Raw genomic sequence first — 19,648 nt, forward strand, 5'->3', positions numbered from 1 at the left:
ACATCTAAGATTTTTTTTTTTTTCTTTATTGAATTTATTGAAGTCGAGCAGGGGTCTATAGAGGAAGTAATACAAACAGTGATGTGTGGAGAAACATGTTCCCCATTGGGACTTTTTCAGTATGTACCTTCTATCTAAGATTTTTTTTTTTTTTTTTTATTGAATTTATTGAAGTCGAGCAGGGGTATATAGAGGAAGTAATACCAATAGAGATGTGTGGAGAAACCTGTTCCCCATTGGGACTTTTTCAGTACAGAAGGTACATCTAAGATTTTTTTTTCTTTTCTTTATTGAATTTATTGAAGTCGAGCAGGGGTCTATAGAGGAAGTACTACCAATGGTGATGTGTGGTAAAACCTGTTCCCCATTGGGACTTTTTCAGTATGTACCTTCTATCTAAGATTTTTTTTTTTTTTCTTTATTGATATATTGGGGTCTATAGAGGAAGTAATACCAATAGTGATGTGTGGAGAAACCTGTTCCCCATTGGGACTTTTTAAGTAAAGAAGGTACATCTAAGATTTTTTTTTTTTTTTTTTCTTTATTGAATTTATTGAATTCGAGCAGGGGTCTATAGACGAAGTAATACCAATAGTGATGTGTGGAGAAACCTGTTCCCCATTGGGACTTTTTCAGTACAGAAGGTACATCTAAGATTTTTTTTTTTTTTTCTTTATTGAATTTATTGAAGTCGAGCCGGGGTATATAGAGGAAGTACTACCAATGGTGATGTGTGGTAAAACCTGTTCCCCATTGGGACTTTTTCAGTATGTACCTTCTATCTAAGATTTTTTTTTTTTCTCTTCTTTATTTATATTGAATTCTTTATTGAATTTAAAATCTGTCCTTTGGACAATCACTAAATCGTATAGGGACACCTTAACTATAATAATATCTAAGATGAAAGATACTCCACTATACTAACACATATCGAAGGAAAATATATATGTGTAAGATCAATTGAAATATGATAAATATATAATAGAGACTTCTTTGAGAATGGCCAAGTAATTTGACTTATTAGCCATACTAAAAGAAATTCCAATTTAAAATATGTTTTCGTTTCAATATACCCCCTTATATTCACTAAATGATACATTGAAATACCTATAGGTCATAATATATGTACTACTTTAAAAGGGTGTTTAGTTACTATTCATATATATTCATAAATCAATTCAATCTGTACTTTCCCATCACTAGCTAAAACCATAGCTTACACCCATTCCACAAAAGGGTCTGTGGGCTATGCGAAGGGTACTTTTAACACGAATATCCTATTAATATGGTATTTGACTCGCTGTTGCACGAGGTTCATCGTGATGACTTTCTAATTTTAAATCAGGCCGACTATTCGGGCTACTCGGGATACGAGCACCGTATTGATGGTTGTAAATGACGTCAGTTAGTCACAGGGTTACGGTCGTCACAGTGTTTTGGACTCCTACATATGTAATGGTGGTTGACCTATAGGTAAAATTAATTTTGGGCTTGAATGAAGCTATCCCAGGGGCGCCCTAAGCAACGAACCCCTTGATGATTACAGCCGCAAATTCGTGACCATAAAAATAGAGTTATATGCGACATTGTCTGGTGCTCGTATGTTGTGTGGCTGGGAGTCTATTTTGATTGAATGCACGTCATTAATAACTCTAAAAACCTTGCCTAATTTTCTTATTTCAGGGGTTAGTGCGTGTTGATTTCGGCCGTTTTTCGGCCTCCTTTGTCTTTGATTGACACTATCGTTTTGTTGGTAAAATACAAGTTGAGTTCGAGAATTGAAGTAGGCAAATAGCACTTATTTGTTTTCGATGTTGCGTCAGTTACGTCAGTTGAGAACATTTAGGTCACATTAGAGGCCTCTTATAAGGCAATATTCTAGATCTTATTGTTGCTGGCCAGAAATGTCAATCGTTCACGGGATGATTCACTTATCGTCTAAAAATCTATATATCTATTTTGGATTGATACGTATATTATACAGAATTTCTATATCACAAATTTATAATTGTTGTTTTATATTAATTTTATTGTACTTAAGTTTTTAAAATGTTATATGATAATGTTGCAAAGCACTTAAGAAAGTGGAAAAATAGGGAAATGTGCTTGAGTTTTATTGCGAAACAACAAAATCGAATCTTTGATTTGGGTACATGAATAATTCAATTCTTCAATAAATTATTTTGATTTTGAAAATCTTCTGATTTTTTAGTAAAATCTTTAAAGACCGTTTTCTCGTCCGTCACATTTAAATTTAAAGTAGGGTTAAAACTCTGATTTCCCATACGATTACAAGTTTTTAACGGACAACGGACAACGGACAACGAACGGACAAGAAAACGACCTTAAACCTCCTAATAGTGCCTTTTTTCGTATTTTATATTATTCAACCACCACCATAAGTTTGACTTAACTAAAACCCCTTTCGATCCTCCAATTTAACCCAGATTGTCGCCGCTGATCACCTCGTCCGTGGAGCTCTTGCACTGCTGCAGTGCATCCAGTTCGCAGCTGCTGGTCAGCCGGTTGAACATCTCTCCCTGGGCGCACTCTCCCTCGATCTTCTGGCCATGCACGCAGGTGAAGTATCCCCGGCAGTTGTCCGCATCCCGGGCCAGTTGACCGTGCTTTCCGTTGCACACGCCCACCCGTTCGCCGTTCTCCATGAGGCAAGTGCCGTCGTTCTGGCGACAGATTCCCAAAAGGCTGTCGAAACTCTCGCCATTGCGACATCGCTGGGAAACGGGCTCATCCTCCTCGCAGCTGGTGTATCGCCTGCAGTCACCCTGCTCCGCCACCGAGGCTCCATTTCCTATGACTCCACATATTCCGGCAAAAGTGGTGGCCGCATCCTTGCAGATCCCAGTCGCCGCCGCCCTTTCCTCCTGTTGGGATTCCATTGGTTTCTCTGTCATTAAATCCCCATCCGAGTTGACCTCGTACCCCTGACACTGCTGCAATGTCGCGTTGAAGAAGTAGTCCGTGTAGCAGAGCTCATGGCGCAGTTTTCCCGAGACGCACAGATAAAAGTTATTGCAATTGGCCGGATCGGGCATAATATAGCCATGTTTGCCCTCGCAAACGAGAGGATCTGGAGGAACATGCTGGTTGTTTGGGTTTTCATCGTCATCATCGGGCACCGTTTCCACCAGCGGACAGGAGCCGTCGTCCGTCAGGCAAAGTAGTTGCTCTGAATCAAAGAAGCTGCCCGCTGAACATCGCTGGGCGGTGGCCACTCCCCCGGCGCAGATGAAGTACCGGGTGCAGTCGGTCCGATTGGCCAGGAAGCTGCCATCTGGCAGGCTGCCACAACTGTAGACATAGCTGACATTCCCCTCCAGCTGACCATTGGGACATGGTTGAAGGGCCTGCGATTCGGGCTCACAAATGGATAGCACTGGATTGAACTGATGCTGAAAGGGACACTCGACGGGAATGGCCAATCCCTTGACGCAGGCATAGTACAAATTGCAGTAGAGTTCGTGGGGTCTTCTCACTCCATGGAGACCGGAGCATAGATTGGTTCCACCTTTCTTTTCCTCCTCATTGGATATATTTCTGCACTGTCCATGATCCACGCGGCAAACGGAGAGCAGGCTGTGGAAGTACTGACCCTCATCGCATTGGATCAGCCTGGTTCCATTCTGGCTGGAGCAGCTGTAGTAGGAGCGGCAGTCCTTGGGATGGGCCACCAGCCTGCCATCCTCCAGTCCCGAGCAGATGGCCAGCTGGCAGGAGCCATCGTTGGGTCGGCAGTAACCCTCGCGGGAGTCAAAGAAGCTGCCGGAGGAGCAGCTCTGCAGGATCGCAGGAACTTGCTGCAGGCAGAGGTAGAATCTCGTGCAATCCGAGGGATCGGCGACACTTAGGCCATCCGACTGACCCAGACAAAGGTTATCCGGCGAGGGGAGATCCCTGATTTTAAGCTGACATTGCGATTGCAATTGGCACTTGTTGAGATCGCCAGCAAAGCTGTGACCCCTCAGGCAGCTGCCCAGATGCCATTCCTCCGCCTCGCAGTAGAGGAATGTCTGCGAGCAGTTCTTCCCTAACTGAGCACGCAACTCGCCCTCCCGGCAGATCCTCCGCATCCCATTAGCCTGGCAGCTTCCATCGCTGGGCACACATCCCAGCAGGGGTTCGAATTGCTCCCTCTCCTGGCAGCGTCTCCTTATCCACTGACCATTCTCCCCGCACAACTCGTAGCTATGGCAACTGCCCACCAGGGATCTGCTGTCTCCCCTGAAGCAGTTCACCTGCTCCTTGGGCAGCGAGCACTGCCCCCCATCATTGGGCAGACAGTAGTTGAGCTGCCGGCTAAAGTACATGCCCAGGGGACACTGATGCAGCCACCAGGAGTTGTCCAGGCACATCAGGTAGCTCTGACAGCCGCCGGCAATGGAAGGACGCACTGCCAGGTGCTGGCAATCTGGAGAGGAATTACTGGGCCAACTGCACATGGTTTGATTCCTGTCCTGCTGCTCCTGGCCCCTCGGCAGCGGCAGACAGGAGCCGATCGCAGGAGAGTAGTAGTGCTGCCTGGGGCAGCTGCGCAGGCGCCACTTGCCACCGGAGCAGCGGAAGTACTGCAGGCAGTTGCCACTTTTGGCCACCACCGTCTGGGATTCGCTGACATTGCTGCAGGCGGGCAGATTGGATACCCTGGCGTAGGCACAGACCAGGTCGTCCCGCGGCTCCAGGCATCGCTGCTGCTCCGGATTGTAGTAACGCTGGTCGGAGCAAGTGCGTCGCCGCCAGTGGCCATCGATGCACACCTCGTACTGGGAGCAGTTCGCTGGCACCGAACGCTTCTCGTCCAAGTCGCAAGTCTGGAAAGACAAAAGTGGGGGTGAATTAAATTAAATACATTTAAATTGTATTGAGGGGATGGGAAACAATAGAAATGGATAAGCAAGGGAATATTATAATGATTAGGTCAAGTCAAATCACTAATTAAAAAAAAAAAATTAAGTATTTCTTTATACTATTTTGTGACTAGCACATTAATAAATAAGCTCGAAGCTTGTAGCGTTGGCATAAAAAAAATAAAAATAAAAATACAAATAAAAATAAAATAAAAATAAAAATAAAAATAAAAATAAAAATAAAAATAAAAATAAAAATAAAAATGAAAAAAATACAAACACAAAATCAGAAAAAAATATAAAAAAAATAAAAAAAATAAAAAAAAATAAAAATAAAACAAATTTTAAATTACTATTACAATTTAAGCTAATATATTTTAACAATTCCTTGTAAATTAAAAAAAAAATATATATTTTTTCAGTATTTGAAAATGTGTAAAACGAGCTAGAAATTATTAAATACCATTTTAGTCAAATAAACTTAGAGCATTTTTGATTAATGATAAATAATTAAAAAACCAAATTAAAGTTTAAGTTTCTTAAAATGCACATTTGTAAAACTTTAGATTCAAAGCGAAAGTGTTAAAATTTATTATGAAATTTAGTGACTTACTACTTTTTTTTTATCGGTGCTGTATGAAATGGGTTTGAAAACAAACAAGACTAAACACTTAAATTAAAAAAAATCCCCTTTACCTTTTCTGTAAAATCCACGAAATCCACATGTTCCATTCTATAGGCACACAAATGAAAAGCCGAAATTTGGTAATTCATCTATTTTGAATTTATTGTCGAGCATAAAAGGGTAAAGTACATTATGGGGTATTCAATACGTATAGAAGTGGAACAAGCGGAACATTCACATAAATCGTAACTCATAAATAACAACTAATGTATAAAAGAGTATAGTATAGAGGGCGAGCTAAAGAGCTAGAGGCCTAGAAGAGTTTCGGGAAGAATTTCTTGAACAAGGAGAGGGACCTTACGTTTTCCTCCGCCTCCACGGAACGCTTCTGGACGCTGTGATCCCGGCAGACGCCAAGTTCGGGGGCAAAGAGGTGGCCCGCTGAGCAGGGATGATAGGTGACCGTGATGCGGTCCTGGTCATCGCAGGAGCAGAATCCCTCCTTGGTGTTCTCGGCGGCAAAGGGCTCGAATTGGCCGCGCCTCAGGCATTCCTTCAAATTGCAAGAGATCATCGCCAGGGCCTCCTTCAGCCTACAAATGCCCTGGGCCTTGTCGAATGTGTGTCCCGTTTGGCACTTGTGGAAGGTGGCCGCACCCTCGCAGGAGCAGAATCCTTCGGTGTCGTTCTTGGCCGCAAACGTATCGAAGTTGGCTTTGTTCAGGCAGTTGGTATAGTCGCAGGCCTCAATCACACAGGCACCCGCTTCCTCCTCGTAGACATGCTCATCGGCACAACTGGTGAAGGTGGAGACTCCCACCTCCTGGCAGCTGCAGTAGCCACTGCTCGTATTGGTGGCTGCGAAAGTGGTGGCCAAAAGGGCTCGGCTGTGGCATCTCGTGGAATCGCAGAGAATGGCTGCATCGATCTTGGCGGCCACCAGGCAGGCACCCAAGACGTTGTTGTAGCTACTGCCCTCTGGACAATCCTTGAAGACCGGAGTTCCGGCCACGCACAAGCAGAAGCCATCGGTGGTTGTCAGGGCCGGATAGGATTGGTAGTCATCGCTTTCAGTGCATTGACCCGCCTCGCAAATGCACTCGGAGGCCTAAGAAATAACCGAGAAGTTAATAAATATATCTGGGTTCGGAAAATAGCAAAATAAACTTGTGTGATTAACATGTTAAATGTCAAAGTGTTAAGTTAAAAAAAAAATTATTTTATCCTACATATGTATCCTACATATGTTAGAAACTTAAATAACACATACATGTCATTTGTGTTGTTTACACGACGTGTTTTTTACACAGCGTGTTTTTACCACAAATGAAAAAACTCATTGTGTGTAAAAAACACGTCGTGTTAATAACACATTGTGTCAAAAACACAAGTGAGCTGTGTGTGCTAACAATTATTTTTCACATTTTAACACTTTTGTAACACACTGTAAAATACAATTTTTCATGTTCTTAACATGTGTGTCAATTTCACAATGAGTTTTTTTCATTTGTGGTAAAAAAACAGTGTGTAAAAAACACGTCGTGTTAATAACACATTGTGTAAAAAACACAAGTGAGCTGTGTGTGCTTACAATTATTTTTCAAATTCTAACACTTTTGTAACACACTGTAAATATATTACTTTGAAGATAATAACTTACCGCCACAACTGCACATCGTCCCAGATCCTCAACGAACACCATTTCGGGACTGCACTCGGCTAGGTAGACCTCATCGCCATTGCAGTAGCAGAAGGAAGCGCTATCATCGGTGGCCCCGGTCGTTGGGAAGGGCACGTAATCGTCCATGGTGGAGCACTTGGCAGCATCGCACAAGGCAGTCACGCAGCCATCCTGGAAATATTACAAGATTAACTTAAGAAGGCTTCATTACAAGGACATTCCCGTCTTACCTCGGGCTTTTTGCAAATTCCCAGGTTTTCATTAAATTCCATTCCTTCGTCACAGGGATAAAAGATGGGCAGGCCGCCGTTGCAATAGCAGAAGCCATCCAAGCCTTCGTTGGGTGGATATGGAGTGTACTCCGCCAGGACGTCACATTTCTCGGCATTGCACTTGGGCACAACACAGGGATCCTGGGGTGGAATTAATGATAGTAATAATTAAGAAGGTAATAGATCTAGGGTTCTCCGATCCCAACTCACCACTGCTTCCTTGCAAATTCCCAACTCTTCGTCATAGACCAGTTCACCGGGACAGGCGTAATAGATGGGGCAGTAGTTCAGGCAATAGCAGAAACCGGATGGCTCGCCCTCCACGGGGAAGGTATAGTAGTCGGATTCCTTCTCACAAGTGGTGGTATCGCAGTCATTCACAGCGCAAGTGCCTTCCTCCTGCAGGAAGAAAATCCATTAAGGATGATTGGACCACAGAACCATCTAAATAAACGTACCCCAGTGCTCGTGCAGTAGCCCAGCTCCTTGTCGTATTCGGTATTATCCGGGCAGCTAACGTACTTGGGAACCTCATCCACGCAGAGGCAGAAGCCATCGGTAGTCTCCGCGGCGGGAACAGTGTCGAAGTCCGAATGGCCCACACAAATATTGCGGCAACAACGAGGCTTTAAGGGGATAAGATAAATTACTATATGGTTTTCCGCAGGGTTCGGAAATTGACACATATGTTAAAAACATGAAAGATTGTATGTTACATTGTGAGCAAAATCTTTGACATGTGTGTCAAATACAAAAGTGTTAAGATGTGAAAAATAATTGTTAACACACACAGCTCACTTGTGTTTTTTACACAATAGTTTTTAACACAACAGGTTTTTTACACACTGTCTTTTTAACACAAATGAAAATTACAATTCTCTGACATTAACGAGTCGAAGGGAAAATGAAAAATGTAAGATTTAACAGTTTCAAAGCATATATGAATTCTAATACTCTAAAAAACCGAGCATTTTTCAGTTCCAACATACAATTATGACACTTTAATATCAAAAACTCATTGTGCTAAAAGCACGCTGTGTAAAAAACCAGTCGTGTAAATAACACCAATGACATGTGTGTGCTATTTATGTTTCTAACATAAGTAGGATACAATTTTGTACACACAAGTCAATAACTTTTTTTGAACTTAACACTTTGACATTTAACATGTTAATAAAACAAGTTTTTTCCAAACCCTTCCAATCCCAATACTCACATCTGGTTGAGGAATGAGCACGCACTCGAGCTCCTCGCTATCGAAGGTGTAGCCCCGGGGACAGGGCACTGAGACGGGTTCGCCGGCGCGGCACAGGCAGAAGCTATTGGGATCCTCGTAGTCCGGGGACACGTAGTACTCCGACTCTCCGCTGCAGATCTGCGGTTCGCAGTTGCCCGGCTGTAAAGGGGTTAGACCATTGGATATTTCTCACAATCTTATTTCGCCGGCTACTTACGAAAGTGCAGATATCCAGAGTTTCATCGTAGAACCAGCCAGTTTGGCAGGATTCCAGATAGCCACCATCGTCTAGGCAAACGCAGAAAGTAGAATTGTCATTATTCTGGGAGGGGTAAGTGGAGTCCACGGCGGCAGTCTTGCAAACGGTCTGATCGCAGTCGTTCTATAGTTTTTTTTTTGAGTAAAGATATTATATTAATCATTCCTAAGTTAAGTTAAGTAGGTAACTTACACTGGGTACCGTCTTGCAGATGCCCAGAGTAGCAGTGTAGGCGGTGTTGGCCGGACAGGCTACGATGGTTGCCTCCTGGTTGAGGCACAGGTAGAACTTGCTGGGATCCCCAGCAACGGCATAGGTGGTGCCATCGGAGGCGGTGGCGCAGTTCTTGGCCGAGCACTCCACGCTGGCGGAGCAGAGACCAGTCTCGGAATCGAAGGCCTCGCCCGAGGGACACTCGACCACCTGGGCAACACCGTCGGTGCATTGGAAGTACTCGGTGCAAATGGGATGGGCCACATTGCCATTGGCACAGGTGCAGGGATTGATGCACTTGGCATTCAAGTCGGGCACGCAGTCACCATTGCCATTGTAATACTCATCCGCGCCGCAAGAGTGCTCCGTGGCCAGGCCGTTCCAGCAGGTCAGGTAGCTGGTGCAGTCGGTGGGATTGGGCATCTGGTAGCCATTCGGCTTATTGAAGCACACCCAGCAGGTGGCCTTGGTGTCTGGCGCACAGACGCCGCTGCAGTTCTTGAAGAGATTGCCCACGCCGCACAGGCCCGTGACCAGCTGTCCATTCTCGCAGATCTGATACTTGTCGCAATCGGTGGGATGGCTGATGATCGCTCCCTGCTCGATGCCTCCCTCGCAGGTGCAATCCTCGAGGCTTCTCTTGTGTCGCGATCGGTTCTCGGGACACTTGTTGTCCGTATCCGGTCGGCAAATGCCCGCGGAGGCATCGAAGTAGTAGTCAGCCAGGCAGGTCTCCTCCTCCCACAATCCATCGATGCAGACCTGGTAGCTCCAGCAATTTGCTCCGCTGGCCACAGGATCTCGAGCATTGCATTGCCTAGTAGTTGGAGCTTCAATGCACACGTATTTCTCGTCCACTTCGCAGGTCTCGAGGGTCACATTGAAGTAACTTCCTGCCGGACAGGATAGGGAAGTCCAGTCGGCACTCTGGCACTTGAAGTACTTGGTGCAGTCCTGGACATCCAGTTTCGTTGCCCCTTCTGTGCAATCCGCCACGCAGCATTGGTTATTATCATCCACCTGACAAACACTCAGGGTTTCGTTGAACAAGTTGCCCTTGCCGCAATCTCCGGTCACCAGTTCACCATCAATGCAGATGTAGTACTTGCGGCAATTCTCCTTATCGGGAACGAACTCGGCGTTCTTGATGTCACCACAATCGCAGGAGGTAGGTGGCTCCGTGGTCAACTCATCACAGGGTTCGGTGGTTGTAGTCGTCAAATCATCGCAAGGTTCAGTTGTAGTGGTTGTGATATCATCACAGGGTTCAGTGGTTGAGGTAGTCGTATCATCGCAGGGTGACTCCGTAGTGCAATCGCCAGGCACACAGGTCCAATCTGAGTCCTTTTCAAAGTGACTACCCTCGGGACATTCCTGAGCAGTGGCCGTGTTGCCGTAGCACACGTAAAACGCTGTGCAGCTGGACTCATCCGCCACAGCCGAACCATCGGTCTTACCAATGCAGTAGTTAACCCAGCACTCCTTGTTGCCCACATCCACGGTACAGGCGTCCACCGAAGTGTTGAAGTAGCTGCCCGAGGGGCAAGTTTGCAGGGTGGCCTCCGAATCGGAGCACACATAGTAGCTGCCGCAGTTCTGCTCATTTTCCACAAAGACACCGCTCGTCTTGCCGATGCACAGGTTCTGCCAGCAGGTGGAGTTCGTATCCGGAACACAGGCACTTAGGGTCTCATTGAAGTAGCTACCGGAGTCGCACTTTTGGGCGAAGGCCTGCTGCTCGTCGCAGATGTAGAACTCGCCGCAATAGCCACTCCTGGCCAGATAGGCGCCGTTCACCTCGGCGGAACACACATTGGTGGTCTGTTGGGTATAAGAGGTATTGAATTAGGGCTTAACAAGAGAGAACGCTATAGTTTCGACTATCTAAAACCCGTCACTCGGCTAAAGGAAGTGCGAGGGATATATAACATTTTTTTGATTGCGCATAACTTTTTAAAGAATGGTCCGATTTGAAAAATGTCTTCTACATTTCAATAGGTATAAATATACACAACAAAACTGCATTTATACTTCTCGGAAATCTTTCAAGGTGTGGGCGTCAGACACATTTTAAAATCGTTAGGGGGCTGTCCATATATTAGGTAATCATCTAGGGGGGGGGGGGCCACTAAATGATTACTCTAGTGCAAATTTTTTTTTTATGAAGAATTGATTACATGGGGGGTCAAAAATCGCCGAAATCGTGATTACGTAATATATGGACAGCCCCTAGTGGGCGATTGTGGGCGTTAGAGGGGGCGTGGCGCTCGGCTGAAATAAACTTACGCTGCGTGGGAAGCTCAAGAATATGTGTGGGAAATCGCAACCTTCTAGCTTTTGTAGTTTCCGAGATCTCACCAAGATCAACTCTTTCTCTCCCTTTTACACACTTTTGCACGAATACAATATACCCTTTTACTCTACGAGTAACGGGTATAAAAAGGTACCCTAAAAGTTAACCCACCTCGGCCAGGGGGGCCACCAGGCTCAGCTTGCAGAGACCTCGTCCTGCGGTGGAGCATCGGCCCGTCTTGGGATTGTACTCCTTGCCCAAAGGACACGTCACCGTGCGCACGGTGTTCTTCGAGGAGCAGCGGTAGTAGCTGGAACAGCTCGAGGGCTTCGGCCAGTGCGTCGAGAGACCTCGAATCTTCCGGTAAACACATTCAGGATCGGCTGCACCGACGAGGGCGGCCACTGTAGTGAGTGCCACCACAGCTAGCAGAGTAACTGGAGGCGGGAAAGGTTACTCAGAGTCTACTAGGAAGATCCTTCCTGCACTTGCTTACCTTTCATCTTGTTCACTTGTCTTATTCCGCTTGTGATGATCGAGATGTACTCTGCATCATTGCCAAAAATTTAAAGCCTTTTATATACCATCATTAGTTAGTCAACCTTATCTCCGTCAATTATGTTGATCATGTTAGACACGGCCCCATCGTGTCAGTCTAAGTGGGGTGTGAACTTCGGGCATTGTAGTTCCTGGAAGTAACCACACCCCAAAATTCTGTGAATGAATGAATGTCACGAACATGGCCGTGTTCAAGCTCAAGATCACTGCGCCCAAAAAAAATCGATATGAATCGTAGGTCAATTTGACCTTTTTTAAGATCATTTTTAACTTGATATGGGGCCAGGTAAATGTGATACGGTCGAACAAAACATATACTTGTGCGGGCGAGAAAACATGCTTTTGAAGTACGTCAGTTCGAATTTCGAATACGTCTTTCTCGCTTCCACTCATGTCATTTTGCTCGCCATATTGATTTTTGCGCTCTTTTTCGAAGTTAGAGAATCTCCGAGAGAGAGAATTCGGCAAAATGATATTATTTAATGTAAATTTTATGAATACTTCAGGTAAAAACGATATGAGTAGGAATAACCAGAAAATTACCTGGACTTATCGATTTTACGGCGACGTGCTTTTTTTTGTGTGTGGGAATCAAAAAGGCAAATTTTTGAGAGCATGCTATTCTAAGTTCTATATTTCTCTAGGCGCAGGTCTTGTCGCAAGTCTGTTCGATTGAATTCCAGAACAGATCACTCGGACAATCCCGGACGTAGCCCACGTCGCCATCGCAGTGAATGTATAGATGACAATCGTACGGATGTGGCAGGAACTGGACTCCCTGATGAGTCCTGCACGAGGCATCTGCATTTACACCGGGCGTAGTCTGGGTTGTGGCATTCGTTGGTTCACTTTGATTTGTGGGATCTTCAGTTGGTTTCTCTGAGGGACTGGATGACTCTCCAGTTGGATCCAAGGGAACGTCAGTTGTTACCCCCGTCGGATCGTTAGGTTCTTCTGATGGTTCTTCAGTTGGTAGAGTAGGGGAATCAGTGGGATTTTCAGGGGTTTGACCGGTTGGGGAGGATGGTTCTTCACTGGGTTCTCCCGTTGGCTCTGATGGGTTTTCGGTGGGATCGGAGGGATTAGATGTTTCTCCAGTTGGTTGATCCGTGGGATCCGAAGGATTTTCAGGGGTTGAGGTAGTGGAAGGCCTTTCAGTTGATATTCCGGTTGGATCCGAGGGCTCATCAGTTGGATCCGAGGGATCTTCAGATGAATCATCTGTGGGATCCCATGGATCGTCAGTGGGTTCGTCGGGATCCTCTGAAGGTGTTGGCGTAGCAGTCGGCGTCACACATTGTCTGGCACTGAGAGCAGTTGCCAGGAGCATAAGCTGCAAGGACATCAATATCCAGACCACTGAAACCCAAAAACGATTGTCTTGAACGTTAAAGGATATTGATAAGTTTCTCATCCGGTACTTACATCTCATCGTAGCAACGATCGGTCAACTGGAAAACCCAATGAAAAGTTCCCTATCGACGGTGCATTTATACCATTTCAAACTGCATCTGTTTCAGCCTTTAATTAGCATACAACAAGACACCAAAATGTTCTCATCATCACTATCTTAATCAAATATGATAAGACCGCAATAACTTCTTTGATAAGGAGTTGTGAGTTAAAAAAAAAGGTATATAATTAGCATACACACAACAAAATTTATGAAAGCATAGTTATTTTTGATATTACAGTTACAGTTTATCATCACAAACCAAAGTATCAATTTTATTTTCATTAGTTAAATAAAAGAAACACTTTTTAATTCGAGGGGTTATTTCCAGTAATTAGGCACTCTTTCAAGATAAAATAATTAAATCGTTAATGATTTGGTATTAATATTAATTGAAAGCAATAACAGACCAGATAACGATTCTTTGATAAGAAACAATTAGAATTACGAATACAGTGTTTACGTTAAAAACAAAAGAACAGAATGAAAATAAATATGATCATAAACGTTGTAACTCCAAGGATTATATTTGTGCGAAAGTATGTATCGGTTTTTATTGATAATGCGGGTTCCCCATAATCAGAAAGAGATATTTCTTGGTACCAGACCTATCTGAGTCATGAGAACTTAACAACAGTTTAATGTCTTCTTTGATAAGATAATGCTTTATTATATAAGCACCTAATTTGTTTTTTGTATCACCTGTTATTACATGTACTAAAGGTGTTTTTCCGTTCTATTTCGGACATCCCCCAATACCACACTACAATCGCTTACTTTTTATATTTTAGTTTAGCCTTTATTTGTCCTTTCGCTTTGATATATACTGTTTAAAAGTTTTATAGTTCTTTAAAAGCCAATTTATTTTGATATTATTAAATTTGTGGTAGTTAAATTTTGTTATTTATAATTCTTAGAAAATTCAAAATAATTCTCATTTAATGAATGTGGAATGACCCTCATTCAAAATGTCAAAAAATTTGCCATTCCAATGTAGGTCAACATCTAAATGTAGGTAGTGCGCATCTTAATAATATTTAGTAAAAAACTAGTTTTACTTTTTATTTGGCTTTAATTTATTTACAATATTATATAGTTCTTTTTAAGTCGTAAAAAAATTTAAGGACATAAATGAGCCAATTTATTTATTTTTTTTCTAAGAATTAGGTTTTTACTTAAAATTCGTGAAAATTCTTTAAAAATTCCTTCTTAAATCACATGTAACCACGTTTCGGCAGTTAAATGTAATAATCTGTCAGCACGCATTCATAAATTTGGCGACATAATTCGACAGGACAGAGGTTATTCCGAAGTGTTCGCTTCTGGGTTGGTGGCAGAGTCATTCCTATCAATTGGCCCATGGGATATGAATCTGACTTAAGTTAATCAGGGCAGAACTTTAATTTCCAAGAACACTTGATGTTCAAACTTAAGTAGGTTTATATGGGTAATAATTAGACCTCGGATTTAGCATATCTGCATATTTTTATAGGAAAAAGATAGATTAATTCCGAAAACACCAAAGTTCGTTTCAAAAAAAATATAGTTTATTTTATTTTGTTTGCATATTTGCATAAAATATGCAAAATTATGCATTATTTAAATTGGATTTTTTTATATATTTCTCTTTTATCTATTATTCCTACTACACAATGCATTTAAAAGTCAAATAAAAACTCTGAAAGTGCGAATAAGGAAGAAGGGATGTTTTGGCGCACAAATTTTAAATCCGATAACCATAATGGTATTTTAAAACGATTTACATGCTGAAATATACTAAAACTTTACAAAAATACCAGACCGGTATTTCAAACAAAATAAGTAAGCCCATATTCCTGGGCCCACATGTGAATTTAGTTTGTTGTTGATTAGTTTGTTTTTGATTCAATTTAAAAGGGCAGTCAAATATAATGTTAAGGGTGACCCAGACCAAAAACAGCCTGCTCGATGGGGCCTCCATTGAGGAGGAGCTCTACACAACGCCGCAGGACGGCGAGGATTTCTTCGAGAGCCTAGAAAAGCCGGCGAAGGAACCCACCAAACTGGAACCCAGAAACACCTGTTTGTTGAAGAGATCCCTAAATAATGTTAATTGTTTAATAGATAATATCTACTTGCAGTCATTCGCGCCGGCGTCCTGACCACCGTGAGGGGCTCCGCGTACATGGAGTACGGAAACACCAAGGTCCTGGCCATTGTGGCCCCGCCAAAGGAGCTAATCCGCGCCAGCGCCCGTCGGATGAACATGGGCGTGCTCAATTGCTATGTGAACTTTGCCGCCTTTGCCACGGGGGATCTGGAGACGGTGCCGGAGCGGGAGCGCCACCTGGGCAGCATGCTGACCAAGGCAATGGAGCCGGTTGTCTGCCGGACGGAGTTCCTCAACTTCCAGCTGGACATACGGGTGCTCATTCTGGACGACGATGGCTGCCTGCTCAGCACGGCCATCAATTGCTGCGGCGTAGCGTTGGTGGAGTGCGGCATATCCACCTACGACTTGATTACAGCCTCAACGGCCTGCATCTATCGGGATCACGTCTTTCTCAATCCCAGCGCCAAGGTGGAGCAGCTGCTGCTAAAGCGTCGCAGCAACAGCAACAACGTATCGTCCATCCAGGAGCACGGTCTGATTATCACCGCCAGCATGGACACCTTCGAACAGATTGCCCAGTGCCAGCAGTGCGGATACTTGAGTCCCGACACCTACGTCAAGCTGCTCGACTACACGCTGGCCATCAACAAGTCGCTGCGACAACTGGTCAGAGGCGTCCTGACCAAGCGGGTCAAGGAGCAGCACGAACTGGATCTGCGCGAGAAGGCCGAGAGCGCTCTGGAGGATCAGCGGTTGGGGGAAATCATCGATAAGCTGAAGACGCAAGGTCTGGACGAGTTTATACAGTCCAATATCAAGGAAGATCCTTACGTTAAGAGGCAGTAATTGGTCAGAAATAAACCATCTTTAAGAAAATATTGAATTTATATATAATTTTGACTGGTTTTCCATGCATAACATACTTGAAAAGTACCGAAAGTGACAAAACAAACATGTAGAGTCCTGGAGAAATTTTTATTCATAATTTTTTATCTTCCAAAAGGTTCCGAAAAGGAAGATCCTTACTTTAAGAGGCAGTAATTGGTCAGAAATAAACCATCTTTAACAAAAGATTGAATTTGTAGATCATTTTTACTGGTTTGCCATACATAACATAAAGTAAAGAGGTTAAAAAATTAAAAAAAAGTACCGAAAGTGATACAACAAATAAGTAGAGTTCTGAAGAAACTTTTAATCATAATTTTTGCACTCCCAAAAAGGAAGAGGCAGTAATTGGTCAGAAATAAACCATCTTTAACAAAAGATTGAATTTATAGATCATTTTTAATGGTTTCCCATACAAAACATAAAGTAAAGAGGTTGAACTTGATACAACAAACATGTAGAGTCCTGGAAAAACGTTTATTCATCATTTTTGCACTTCCAAAAGGTTCCGAAAAGCTCCGAGAAAGTTAACATATCAAGTGCGTAGCGCTTCAAAACATCAATTCAGACTTTAGTCTTTTCGAAAGTGAATTTTTTAGTACGGTAGTAGGTAGTAGATAACCTAGTGAATCCTAAAATGCTTTTTGTGGCATAGCCAACGCCCCGTCTACTGCTGATCCGTGGAGGCCTCGAGGACAGCCCCGGAATAGGCCAGATCCCAGTAGTGCTCAACCTGGTGCTTTTGAAAGAACTCGCGGGCCATTTTCTCCATCGGGAAGATCTTAAACTTGATCTCGCCAAAGTGCCGGCGCTGACTAGTTCCCTCCCAGACGAGCACGCACGAGTTGGGCACGTCCTGGCCGTCGTTGCCCTTGGCCAGGTCCTCCTCCCACTTGATGCGCGTCAGCATGAGGCGGCGATACTTTTTCTGCTGCTTGGGCCCACCCTCCACGACGACCACACAGCAATCGCGGAAGAGCACCACACTGCCGGTCATCTGCAGCTGCTTGGCATTCGTCTCCACCTTGAACTTCTTGCTCTGGTTGTCCTGCAGATCGCGAATCCGATAAACGCTCACATGCACGCCGCAACTGGTGTCCTCCTTGAGCTTGCGCTGCTTCTTCTCGCTCTTCTGCTCGCTGGTCAGCTTGCGCGCATTGTTTGCATCCTCGTGCGCCTTCTGCCGCTTGGCCATCTGCTCGCGCACATGCTGTTCCATTTTGGTCGGGTCCTGGACGGCCTCGGAGCCAAGGACACGCATTAGATTGGATATGCGCAGCTTGGGCTCTGGCGGGGCCACCAAACCGAGGCGAATCTTCTCCTGTTCCTCCTTCCAGGCCTCCCGACGGTTCTGGCGACGCAGCTTCTTGCGCTCCTTCTTGGTGAGGAACACGGGCAGATACACGGGCTTCATGGGCTCATCTAAAAGGGAAGGATGTTAGTTCTTATTGAGAAAACCTTTGGTTCTCTACTCACTGGGCGGCTTCATTTGCGTGGGGTGCTCTATGAGGTTGCTTATGGCCGTCTGGCGAATGCTTATCTTACCGCTAGCCTCGTCCAGCGTCTCCAGATCCTGGGTGAGTATGACAGAGTCCCACCACTCCATGGCCGGCACATCGTCGGGCATATCCTGCTTGGGAGCAATCAAAGCCAGCTTGGTGGCCGACGAGATGCCCGTCTTGCGGGCTATCTGCGAAATCTCATTCTGCAGCCGCTCCAGCTGGCTCTTCATGCGCATCCTTTCGGCCAGCTGCTGGAATTTGCCCGGTTCATGGAACCGCAGTGTCCTCTTATTCCTGACTGTTGGCTTCAAGGCTATGCGGTCGTCAAAGTACTTGATCGCCTCATCCTGGGCAGAAGTGGCCGACTCACCGCGCTCACCCAAGCCCCCCGTTGTGCGCTGGAACACCTCGCGCTTCTTGGCGCGAATGTTTGCTTTGAGCGTCGGCGTCACCGTGGGTATGTTGATGGTTCGTCCGCTCTTGTCCACAGTGCGTCCCTCCTCGTCCAGGATCAGTGGCTTCGGGCGCTCCTGCGCCTGGGCGGCGGCTGCAGCTGCAGCTGCCACCGCAGTGGGTTGAATTAAATTGGCCAAATTGCCGGTTAGCTTGGCCCTAATCTGCGCCTGCAGCTCGGCAATCTTACGGGCCTTCTCGGAGTCCTCGGGCGTCGGTTTCTTGGACAGCGCCTGGGTGGCCAGGGCCACGGGCATGCCGATCGAGGGCACGGAAGCCAGGAGGGGATCCTTGTCCCGCAGATTGCTCAGCGCCCGCTTGCGCTCCTCGATCTCCCGCTGGGCATGGGCCATCATCAGCTTGATCTGCGTGGAGCTCAGCGAGGCGGACACAGTCGCATCCTCTTTGGGGTCGCCGGCGCCACCGCCATTCTTGTCCAGCACATCGAAGCGGGATTTCTTGGGCGCCTCGATGGCGCCACCACCATTATTTCCACTGGAATCTGAGGCGGCAGCGCGCTTTTTGGACAATTTACGCTCGTCGACGTCGCCATCCTTGCGCGTGATAATGGACGACATAATTCGCAATTAAATGGGTCGAACTAAAAAGTAAAGGTTATTTACCGAGGGCTTGGCACATTCCTCGATTGTTTAAATCAGCGATTTGGCAAAAAGAAAACACACAAATTGTATATTTTCGGGTGAAGAAAATCTCTTCGAGACGAGAACAGGGTTGTTAAATCGGGGTTGTCATTCGGTGGTTAGTGTGACCCTTTCGCCTCGTTTTATCGGCTAGCAACCCTGATTCTCTCACTTTTCTCTGTCGCTCTCCGCTCCGCCATATTTGTTGAAGCCGCTTACAACTGTCTATTTTTTTCTCGTCGTGTCTGTGTGTGCTTAATTATTTGTTGTGGAAATTAAGCCAATTTCGTGTGCTTAAATAGCGTAAAAGTTGCATTCGACAGCTACAATGGCATCGGAGGAAGAGAATGACGATAATTTCCAGGGTGAGTGCATTGTTTTAGTCGGCCAAAAGTCGGCGTGAAAAAATTTGGTTTGTCGGCCCAGAACCGTGGTCATGTTCAAGAGCCGCAATGCCGCGCAGCGTGCTACGTCCCTCTCCTATTGTTTATTGTTTGCCGATAATGCCAATCGGCCAATGGTCTTGTTAAGGCCGTTGAAACCCTTAACAATTGCAGCTATTGGTGAAATTTTTACATGTGTGGCGCGTTTTTTCGGGCCTTTTGCGCCTCCTCCATTC

The 19,648-nt window shown here is 45.1% G+C and overlaps 5 protein-coding genes across 6 annotated transcripts in view; 2 read left to right on the plus strand and 3 right to left on the minus strand.

Annotated features, from left to right (window-relative positions):
• Positions 1 to 2,408: 2,408 nt before the first annotated feature.
• Positions 2,409 to 12,135, minus strand: LOC108057432 (zonadhesin). Its single transcript, XM_017141687.3, has 11 exons — positions 11,942 to 12,135; positions 11,617 to 11,882; positions 9,132 to 10,973; positions 8,898 to 9,062; positions 8,660 to 8,839; positions 7,902 to 8,069; positions 7,654 to 7,842; positions 7,402 to 7,584; positions 7,151 to 7,342; positions 5,852 to 6,598; positions 2,409 to 4,829 (listed from the first exon to the last, which is right to left on the minus strand). Exons 1-11 carry the CDS (start codon positions 11,946 to 11,948, stop codon positions 2,439 to 2,441), a joined length of 6,330 nt encoding a protein of 2,109 aa, XP_016997176.2. The 5' UTR covers positions 11,949 to 12,135; the 3' UTR covers positions 2,409 to 2,438.
• A 472-nt stretch (positions 12,136 to 12,607) lies between these two features.
• LOC108057360 (uncharacterized) lies at positions 12,608 to 13,481 on the minus strand. The gene is made up of 2 exons (XM_017141578.2): positions 13,429 to 13,481; positions 12,608 to 13,362 (listed from the first exon to the last, which is right to left on the minus strand). The coding sequence occupies exons 1-2, from the start codon at positions 13,433 to 13,435 to the stop codon at positions 12,644 to 12,646; spliced, it is 726 nt and encodes a 241-aa protein (XP_016997067.2). The 5' UTR covers positions 13,436 to 13,481; the 3' UTR covers positions 12,608 to 12,643.
• A 1,803-nt stretch (positions 13,482 to 15,284) lies between these two features.
• On the plus strand, positions 15,285 to 16,431 carry Mtr3 (exosome complex exonuclease Mtr3). The gene is made up of 2 exons (XM_017141563.3): positions 15,285 to 15,517; positions 15,577 to 16,431. Exons 1-2 carry the CDS (start codon positions 15,367 to 15,369, stop codon positions 16,392 to 16,394), a joined length of 969 nt encoding a protein of 322 aa, XP_016997052.2. The 5' UTR covers positions 15,285 to 15,366; the 3' UTR covers positions 16,395 to 16,431.
• A 460-nt stretch (positions 16,432 to 16,891) lies between these two features.
• On the minus strand, positions 16,892 to 19,149 carry Prp3 (pre-mRNA processing factor 3). Of its 2 annotated transcripts, XM_070215562.1 has the most exons (3): positions 19,012 to 19,149; positions 17,910 to 18,942; positions 16,892 to 17,855 (listed from the first exon to the last, which is right to left on the minus strand). In XM_070215562.1, exons 2-3 carry the CDS (start codon positions 18,742 to 18,744, stop codon positions 17,101 to 17,103), a joined length of 1,590 nt encoding a protein of 529 aa, XP_070071663.1. In that variant the 5' UTR covers positions 18,745 to 18,942; positions 19,012 to 19,149; the 3' UTR covers positions 16,892 to 17,100. The 2 variants fall into 2 exon arrangements, with proteins under 2 accessions (XP_070071663.1, XP_016997050.2); XM_017141561.3 differs by having other exon boundaries at positions 17,910 to 19,092.
• Positions 19,150 to 19,256: 107 nt separating this feature from the next.
• The window catches only part of Mi-2 (chromodomain-helicase-DNA-binding protein Mi-2 homolog), a 29,985-nt gene continuing 29,593 nt past the window's right edge, over positions 19,257 to 19,648 (plus strand). The window contains exon 1 of the mRNA XM_017141551.3: positions 19,257 to 19,394. Within this exon, the coding sequence (XP_016997040.2) occupies positions 19,358 to 19,394 (37 nt within the window). The 5' untranslated portion in view covers positions 19,257 to 19,357. The remainder of the gene's footprint in view (positions 19,395 to 19,648) is intronic.

The sequence above is a fragment of the Drosophila takahashii genome, chromosome 3L (assembly GCF_030179915.1).
Source record: "Drosophila takahashii strain IR98-3 E-12201 chromosome 3L, DtakHiC1v2, whole genome shotgun sequence".
NCBI lineage: Eukaryota > Metazoa > Arthropoda > Insecta > Diptera > Drosophilidae > Drosophila > Drosophila takahashii.